General features: G+C 43.8%; 1 protein-coding gene across 1 annotated transcript in view; it reads left to right on the top strand.

Annotated features, from left to right (window-relative positions):
* The first annotated feature begins 2,997 nt into the window (after nt 1-2,997).
* LOC146074632 (pendrin-like) overlaps nt 2,998-10,632 on the top strand; it is a 206,884-nt gene continuing 199,249 nt past the window's right edge. The window contains exon 1 of the mRNA XM_083182960.1: nt 2,998-3,239. Within this exon, the coding sequence (XP_083039086.1) occupies nt 3,123-3,239 (117 nt within the window). The 5' untranslated portion in view covers nt 2,998-3,122. The remainder of the gene's footprint in view (nt 3,240-10,632) is intronic.

Below are 10,632 nucleotides of genomic sequence, written 5' to 3'. Positions count from 1 at the left end.
TACAAATTATATATGATCTAGCTGGGACACCAGCACTGAATAAATCAGGAACCAGGTCAAGCCTTTTACAGTTTTTAGATACTGATTGTCTGCTTTAATAGCATGGAGCATGCAACCACTGGCAAAGAGCATGCAACCTGTAGCAACGAGCATTAAACCAGTAGCAAAGAGCATGTAGGTAAGCGGCACTTATGTAGCATAATATGTAATAGACATGACAGCATGTGGTATTATATGTAATGGACATTACAGTGTGTGGCATAAGGTGTAATGGGCATTACGGTGTTTGGTATAACGTGTAATGTGCATTACGGTGTGTGGCATAACGTGTAATGGGCGTTACAGTGTTTGGTATAATGTGTAATGGGCATTATGGTGTTTGGTATAGCATGTAATGGGCATTCTGGTGTGTGGCATAACATGTAATGGGCATTATGGCATGTGGTATACTATGTAATGGGTGCGTGACGAGTAATCGCCATTACGGTGAAATATTTTGACTGTCCATGTTATCCCTACTTTAGAAAAAATTTGCGTCCTGGCATTACAAGTAATGGGCATAATGTGTAATGGGCATCACGGTGTGTGGCATAACATGTAATGGGCATTATGGCATGTGGTATACTATGTAATGGGTGTGTGACGTGTAATCAGCATTATGTTGAAAATTTTTTGGCGCGCACTGCCTGTGTTGTCCCTCCTTTAGAGAAAACTTCTTGAGTCCTGGCATAACGTGTACTGGGCATTACTGTGTGTGATGTAACATGTAACTGGCATTAAGATGTGCAAAATCAAGAATGAAATTGAAGCAAAGGTTAAAAAAAACAACATAAGACGTGTCAAGGGGCAGGGCTGGGGGCAGGTCAGTGGGTGGACTGTGGGTGTGTCAAGGGGCGGGCCACTGTCCGGGAATCTCTCAACACAAAGGTGGTAACCCTAGTTGGGTCCCACCAGGGATCGGGACACAGGTGACAATGTCTCCAAGTACTGCCTCCTCCATAGTGTGAACGAGACCCGGGTCGCTCTGCCTGGATTACCTGTTCACACTACACCTCGACCCATGACCCTTGAATTGCTGGGTTACTCATACTTGCCTACCTGACCCTCTCCATGAGGGAGAAAATGCTCTGTTCCCGGACTTCCCTGGTAATGTATGATTGCCATCACCTGTGGTGAGCTAGGTAATTGATAAGAAAGGTGTTTCACCACAGGTGCAGGGAAGTCCAGGAACAGAGCATTTTCTCCCTCATGGAGAAGGTCAGGTAGGCAAGTATGGGGTTACTTGACCCGGGATATGGTGCTATGGTGCTTTTAGACAGCAGATCAACCCAAGTTAACACAGCAATAATTCGGGTTGATTTGGCAGCCTGAGGGGGGAGTGGTGTGTATAATTAGTACCTAGGCTCCTTCATTTTTTAGGTCAGTATATTAAAAGAATGTTTGGAGATTGGGCGTATCCAAATGACTTCTTAATGTAGCAATACAGTAATGATTCTAGTAAAGCTCAAGGGAGTTTTAAAAAGGATGCATATTTAAATTTGCAAATGAAGCAAATGAAGAAGTATGTAAAGCTGACACTTCAAAAAAGCAAGGTCCAACGCTCTTTACTTTTACATGTTACACCAGGGGTCCTCAAACACGGTCTTCAGGACCCCACGCAGTTCACATTTTCCATATCACCCAGCAGGTGCATTCATTACTGACTGACACATTTTAAAAGATCCACAAGTGGAGCTAATTATTTCACCTGTGATTCTGTGAGACCTGCAAAACATGCACTGTGTGGACTGAGTTTGAGAACCTGTGTGTAAAGGATCCCTTACACTTGTCAACTAATTGTCTCAACAAATTGAACCTGATTGACTCAAGATTTATCCTATGTGCAGGAGATTCAATCTCTTCCAATCTCTTGGTTATACCCAATGGCACAGGATTGTGGATTGTGTCCTACACATCAGGCACATCAGATTTTGTCAGACAGGCACATCAGATCTTGTCAGATAAATTGACTCAAATTGGATGAAATCTCACAAAATCTCACAAGTGTAAGGGGCCCTTTACACTATAGAAAGAATTGGCAGCAGATTGTTTTGAAGAAAATAAATAATAAATAAATAATGTATTGCTGATTGGGGAGGTCTATAATAATATTTAGAAGGCAGATTTTGCCAGTTTTGTTAACTATGAGCATTTTGATCACAGTACAAATGTCACAATGATCACACAAGCAGAAGTGCTGATGGCCCATGAGATTGTTCTAGGGGACTTTAACCTATACATGTATTGCGCTGTACCTCTGTAAACGTCTACTTTTGTCCATTGTGATGATATATAAGCAGAGATGGAGAGGGGGGAGAATGTCACACACAGTACGCACACAATTGACATTTACAGAGAAACACTATATCCAGGCACTATTCTGTGCATCTGTCATGTAACCTAGCAAGGTGCTAATAAAGGATTACAGGAGGGAGACAACAACGTTTGGAGTGGAACTTATTGAACTCATTGATTTTGTTATCTCTAGATAAGACATTTGTAAACAATTCACCAATTGTAATACCCCTATGTGCTAAGAACCTTGAACCTAAATTTGCATACAGTATGCATCCACAAGGACAGATGTGATAATCATCAATGACCCTCAGGCTCAGCCCCCATTACACTTTAAGTATCATGTAACAATGTATGTACATATGAGACTTGCTGCATTTAGCAAGGGCAAGAGGCTCAATGTAGCCCAGCAGCATATATTTCACAACCCCCTGAGTTTGCAGAGCCCATGATGTGGGAGGGTCATGCTTACACAATACTGAAGTTTAATTGAACATGAAATAAAACAAAGTCAGACGCAGCAGCAGCAACACCTGCAGGTCACACCGTGGGGTCCCCATCTGGAGGAGGCGATAGCGCTGCTGCTGCTGCGTGTATTAGTAGGCGTGGGGATATATTCCTATGTTGGCAGCAAGCTCCTCCAGAGCGCAAGGTGCAGCCACCGGCAGCAGGGAGGGCAACAGCGGCGGCACAGTCCTGTCCTGAGCCCGCACACACGCGCAGTCCTCCTGTCCTGCTCCCGCACACACAGTCCCCGCAGTGGAAGCAGCTGCTGTGTGACATAGGAAATGGCATCTGGGGACCCCCAGCAGCGGCCGCTGTGTCCGACGGTACAGTGCAGGACGGGCGATGAGGAGGAGGTCAGAGCCGGAACCCGTTACCGCCACCACTGCTCACATCGTCAGGTAAGGGGCGGCTTCCGAGCACCACCCGCGGACCCGGTGCTTGGTGATGGCAGGGAACTTAGGGCACATTCACCCTGTGTATTGCTTATGGGAGATCACTTATTGCAGGATATCGCCAAATTCCATATATTTCCACCGTACAGGTAGCATGCTATGTGTAGTAAATAGTGCGGTATCCGGCGTTATCATTGCAGAGATCTACAAGCAAACCAATGCTTGCAGTCTAATACTGTATGTGTAGCTCATGCCAAATGTAGTGAATAGATGAGGCGGAAACTGACTGAAAACTCATTTTCTCAGTTGCATGATGTCCCATGCCTGGAGCAATATTCATGTTTGTTTGCATTCACTCGCTGCTACATCACCCTGGAGATTAGTATATACATGCGACAGCACATATACACGGGTTGGGATCATTTGGTCTATTGCATTATGGTCGAAAGTCATTAGGTCGAATCCATTAGGTCGACATGCTAAAAGGTCGACATGAATCTAGGTCGACATGGGAAAAGGTCGACATGATTCTAGGTCGAAAGGTCATTAGTTTGACAGGTCATTAGTTCGACAAGGTCATTAGTTCGACATTGTCTATGTCGACATTCACAAGGTCGACATGGGGTTTTTCACTGTTTTTTTACCTGAATGTCAACACAGTCGACATGGACACAGTTTAAAGTGCACTGCATCCGCTCGCTATGCGTCGGGCACGGTGCCTCGCTACGCTCGGCACACTATTTTATTCTCCCACCACGCCCTAGTGGATGGTAGGGCATGAAATACCGCCTGTCGGCACATGTTGGCTCAAAAAACAGTGAAAAACTCCATGTCGACCTTGTGAATGTCGACATAGACAATGTCGAACTAATGACCTTGTCGAACTAATGACCTGTCGAACTAATGACCTTTCGAACTAGAATCATGTCGACCTTTTCCCATGTCGACCTAGAGTCATGTCGACCTTTTAGCATGTCGACCTAATGGATTCGACCTAATGACTGTCGACCATAATGCAGTAGACCAAATGACCGCATCCCATATACACATAGAGCTGGAATTAGCACTAGCAAGATGCTGGTTGGGGGTTCCCTCACTCATATAATACATACAGAAACACTACATTTTCTTCCTGATTCATGCCTCTTACATTATTTGTTGTGCCCCTGTGTCAGCCTGAGGCACGAGGGTCTACGGTGGAATGCTGAGAGCTGAGTTTGGGGACCATGAGCTTTGCAGTGTGGCAAGTCTCCAGCATGGGTGTGGTCAGTCTCCAGCAGGGGTGTGATCAGCTTTCAACAGGGGCGTGGCCTGCCTCCAGAGGCTTGACTAACCAAGTTCTTGCATAATTTTGCATATTTTTTTAAGGGTGTACAATATAGGACAGTTTGAGAGATATATATATATATATATATATATATATATACAGTCCTTGTATCCCGGCACTCCGGTCCCCCTCGGGGTTAACTTGCTCTGGTGCCTGGAACAAGGGAGATCATCCCCGATATGCAGGAAACAATAGGAGCCGGCACCCAGAGACTGACACGTTGAACTTTAAAAGGTGAAAACGGTGACGTTTATTCCATCAAATATCTACGTTTCAGGGACCGTGTCCCCTTCATCAGGATAACAGTACAATGAAAATGTGCGCGTATAAGTACATCCACTTACCAATCGGTGACCCGCTCGTTCCCGCTTCAGGGCACCGCCGTCCGTCCCTGCTACCGGTACTTCCGGATTCCCCACGTCATCTCTGCCGGAAGCCACGTTGCCTGGACGCCGGCTGGTTACCCTGACAACCGGGCCAGCGGTCTCCTTGGTGACCTATTAAACAAATCAAAACAGTGCTTTTACTCGAGTGCCATATACATCAGTGCTTTTGATCATACTGAACAACGTGTTTTAATCCTTAGTTAAGAGAATGCCTAAAGACATCTTGCATTCATTCTAAATGTGAATATGTGTGCCGTGTGCCTGCTCCGTCTGCCCAGAGCCCAGCATCGACACACTGTGTGTCAACCTCCTGCTGTAACCAAACAAAAAGTGAATAATAAAACAACATATAAACTGACTTTAACTATGACTCACAGATGACAGACTTGTGGGTCCTTTTTTTTACCTATCAAGTGTCATTGCTTTTGCTTATTCTCTTATCTTACAGTATAGTGCTCCTCCATATATGTCTGTTGCCTTGCAACAACTTTGCCTCTTGATTATTTATTAACCCTATCCTGAGTTACGGATTTGTAGATACTTATCTATCCGAAGTTACTGGATGTTTTTCTATTTTATTTGGATCATCTAGTGTTGTCATTCATTTTAATTTTTAAATTTTTAATATTTAATTGTGAATTTTTCTTAAACAAAATTAAATGAAATTGATTAGCCCAGAGGACTCATTTAGGCCCCTTGGTCTCAGTGTGTCGAGACGAAAGATCCATCTCGCCTCCAATTGTAAAAGCGACTTTCCTCGGTCGCCTCCCCTTTGTGAGCTCGGTACGTGGTCAATGGCTCTGTATTGCAGTGTCGCCATGCCATGTCTCAGCTCCACAAAGTGGCGCGCCACCGGTTGATCCCCTTTGCCCGTTGCTAACGCTGCTCTTATAGCTGTCCGATGTTGTGCCATTCTTTCCTTTAGTTGGCACTCTGTTTTGCCTATGTAATATAGCCCGCACGGGCATATTATTACATAGACCACATATCTGGAACTGCATGTAAGTGGCCATTTAATTTCAACAGGGGCGTGGCCTGCCTCCAGAGGCTTGACTAACCAAGTTCTTGCATAATTTTGCATATTTTTTTAAGGGTGTACAATATAGGACAGTTTGAGATATATATATATATATATATATATATATATATATATATACATACAGTAACATAGAATCTGGGCACTCACCAAGCAGCAATAAGGCAATGCTTTTTTATTCCATTCCAAACAACAGATAAGCCGACGTTTCGGACCTAACAAGGCCCTTAATCATGGCGTCCTGAGTCCCACAAAAGAGCAACTTTGCTATTTTGTGGGACTCAGGACGCCATGATTAAGGACCTTGTTAGGTCCGAAACGTCGGCTTATCTGTTGTTTGGAATGGAATAAAAAAGCATTGCCTTATTGCTGCTTGGTGAGTGCCCTGATTCTATGTGACTGTGAATTTGGACCATAAGTTTTCTTATGAGACTGACAGGAGCACCTCCAGAAAGAATATTATCAAACCGTAAGTGCATTGGAAACTATATTACACACACATATATATATATATATATATATATATATATATATATATGGTACTTGTGTAGTTTCACGGCACCCGATATCTAGGATGCGATATTGTCCGATATATCGATGCGATCCTATGGGATTTTTTTTACCTGTTCATAACCCCACTATGCATAGAGTAGATTTTATATAGTGTAGCGAGCCGCTGAGCCCGAAGCGTGGCCACACTATATAAAATCAACTCCATGCGTAGTGGATAGTGGGGTTATGAACGGGTAAAAAATCACATATGATCGCATCGATATATTGGAAGATATCGCATCTGATATATCGGGTGCCATGTATAGTTTATACAAGTACTATATATATATATATATATATATATATATATATATATATATATATATATATATATATATAAAAGCACTTACCTCTTCAGGTAAAGGAATTTGAGCCAGCACTCAGCAGTTGTTGAAAGAAAAATAGTGTTTTAATGCAAAGACATAGTTGCAATGGTGACAGCTGTTATCCTGACAGCTGTTTCAACTGCTTCTTGGCAGTTTTCATCAGTGGCATCTGATAAAAACTGCCAAGGAACAGTTGAAACAGCTGTCAGGATAACAGCTGTCACCATTGCAACTATGTATTTGCATTAAAACACTATTTTTCTTTCACCAACTGCTGAGTGCTGGCTCCAATTTCTTTCCCTGAAGGGGTAAGTGCTTTTGTTCATTTTCTATGTGCCTGCCACCGGCTACACCTTTGAAAAACTGTACTATATATATATATATATATATATATATATATATATATATATCTATATCTATATAGATATATATATATATATATATATATATATATATACATAAAAAGAAGGAATAGAAGTGCGCTCTATATGTTTCACCACTTTTAAATTTCAATAATAATAATAATAATACACAGGGCTATTTTTGTGCTGGAACGGTGCGGAACGCCGTTCCTGAAGCCGACCTGAAAAATTAGGTCACCAGGAACGGCGTTCCGGAAGCTCCTGGCCTAGCCCTCGCAGCACCCGCGGCGGTATGGCGTACCGCCATAAAAAAAAACCTGAGCGTATCCACTGCGCATGCACGATGACGCTCATCACTGTGGCGCGTCAATGCGTCGGCATGCTCAGTCTCCTCACTGAGTTGGCGCCGGTGGGAAGTGGAAAAGGATGCCGTGCTGAGGAGCGTGTAATGGGAGGGGAGGCAGCAGCTCGCAGGACAGACTCAGGAGGCGGAGGCAGGGCAGGTTGATTGAATTTGTAAGTGAGGGTCATTTGTTTATCTGCAAGGGAGGGGGGGGAATTTGTGTATCTGCACTGTGGGGGGCATTTGTGTATCTGCACTGTGGGGGTCATTTGTGTATCTGCACTGTGGGGGTCATTTGTGTATCTGCACTGTAGGGGTCATTTGTGTATCTGCACTGTGGGGGTCATTTGTGTATCTGCACTGTGAGGGTCATTTGTGTATCTGCACTGTGTGGCATAACATGTAATGGACTTTACGAGGTGTGGCAGAACATGTAATGGACATGACGGTGTGTGGCATCATGTTAAATGGGCACTACTATGAGGAGGAAAAATGACATAATGTAATGGGCATAAATCAAGGTTTTCCTTGTGGTGGCCAATTCTCGGCGTGCAGGTTGCAAAACTGCGGTATAAGGTACAGGTCGAGTATCCCGTATCCGAATATCCGTTATCCGAATTATTCCGAAATACGGACATTCCAGAAAGTGAAAAAAAAAATTTTTTTTGCTAAAATCTCACTGGGGACATATGTAACAGCATCACTGGGGACATGATATGTAACTGGCACTATACAGATGGAGCTGGCCTTATTATTGCTGGCGGAGCGCCAGGACCGTGTCCCTGGCGATCCGCCAGCAATCTGGCGCTCTGGCTGAATGAGACGCTCGTGCGTCTCCCACGCACGAGCGTCTCAATAGCCGGGCGGCGAGGCGGGTGCAGTCCTGCCCGTCTCCAGCTTCAGGGAGACGGGCAGGGCTGCGGGGGGCTGCGGGGGGGCGGTGTGGACCGGCGGGGACCCGGGGAAGCCGGCGGGGACCCGGGGAAAGGCACCGTCGGAACGGGACGCGCGTGCACCTCGTGCACGCGCGTCCCCTTCCGACATACAGATGGCGAGGGGCGGGGGATGGCGGGTGGCGAGTCCTCCGCCATCCCCAGCAACGACAAGCCCTGCGCTATCTGTATATGTGCAAGACAATGATTGCTTGGCATTCAAATTCAGTGCTGAGATAGTACACACATTTTGTTTCACGTTTTGAAACCTTGTTTTTTGAACAATTAAAATATGTTTGTGTGTATTTTATGTGGTAATAAAATATATTTGTGTGTATATTATGTGTTTATACAGCATAAATGCAAGATACTTCAAAATACATCATTGAAATATTAAAATATTCCGAAATACGGAATAATCCGTTATCCAAAATTCTCCTGGTCCCGAGCATTTTGGATATGGGATACTCAACCTGTAGTCTTTTCCTGCAATGCTGTGCTCCTTGCAGTGAGGCTACACCCCTGTTTTTTGGGAATTCTCCACTTTGCTGCTGGGGATTGTAATGTAACTGGCACTGTTTGGAGGAATTGTATAGTTTTTTTTTTTTAAATAATGTAATGCACCAATTGATGCCCTGCCCCTTTTGTAGCTCCTCCCACATCACCACCCACTTTCTGCCCCCGCCCACAGTTCCTGAACCTATTTTCCTACAAAAATAGCACTGATAATACAGATATAAAAAACTGTATTTATTCTGATTCTTTACATAGAGAAAATTAATTCAATAAAGACTTACTACATAATTCAATGGATAATCCAACATCATAGTACAATTTGTTCAGGTGGATATCAAATGATCCAATAGGTGATACAACATCAAAGAGCAATTTTCTTTGGTTAAAAAACCTACGTGTTTCGACCGCTAGGACTTCATCAGGGGTGATATGGATCCAATCTGAACTGTACCACAGAGAAAAATTCTTCAGAAAATAATTAAAAAATCGCTGACTACGTCAGTCTTAGTAAGACCTTCTGTAAGCCTGGAATTCTGCCAGGTATCGCTTAAACTATCAAAGAAACTGCTCAAGACAGGGGTCTCTTCAGTGTAAACACTATAACATACACAATTTGGGTCTGCACACCCACAGGAGTATGATCTTTATCTCTATGATCCAAATTGGCTTGAGAAAGGGGCGCTGCCCCGAAACATTGCCGTCACACGCACCAATAAACCTTTTTGTTTGGTTTTGGAGATATATATATGATGTGGGGTAGGCCAGGGGCAAACGCAGGATTTTCAGAAGGGGGTTTCCAGAGGGGCGGAGCAAAGCACGGAGATGGACACTTAGGTGACCCAGTATATGCCGGGTCAGTTAAAGTATTATAAATAGACCAAATGTATATAAATAATAATAATATAATAATAATAAAAAATTATATATATATATATGAGGGCACTTACATCGCCTACCCACCTGGAGACGTGCGGGTATATATACATGAAAAGCTTATGAGTGCCCTCTCTTCGAACCATATACGTATACTACCCTGGATTGTGGGGCACCAAAGTTATCGCCCATACTACAGTGAGTGCCGGGAATCAATCTCTCTCTCTCCCTCTCTCTCTCTTTCTCTCTCTCTTTATATATATATATATATAATCCAGAGAGAGGCCGGCACTCAGGTCTTCAGGGTAGATGCCCGAGGGTACTTGCTCCGGTGCCCTCTTAGCCAGAGGAGAAGGCTCCTCAGGGAATATGCAGAGTAAACAAAATCAGCGGCACTCGGAGACTGGAGAAACGGGTGAAGAAATCTGGAATCTTTATTCCATGTGCAAGGGAAAACGTTTCGGAGCTCGAGGGCTCCGTCGTCAGTTCAAAGTGCTTACTTTGAACTGACGACGGAGCCCTCGAGCTCCGAAACGTTTTCCCTTGCACATGGAATAAAGATTCCAGATTTCTTCACCCGTTTCTCCAGTCTCCGAGTGCCGCTGATTTTGTTTACTCTGTATATATATATATATATATATATATATATATATACACCAAAGATATTTCGAGCGGCACTCAGAGACTGGATACATGAAGTAACACTGCAAATACGTGTTTAATGCAAACTTCAACGTTTCGGGGCG

Source organism: Crinia signifera, chromosome 4, assembly GCF_055691185.1.
Source record: "Crinia signifera chromosome 4, ASM5569118v1, whole genome shotgun sequence".
Taxonomy (NCBI): Eukaryota; Metazoa; Chordata; class Amphibia; order Anura; family Myobatrachidae; genus Crinia; species Crinia signifera.
This window is presented reverse-complemented; position numbering and strand designations above follow the sequence as displayed.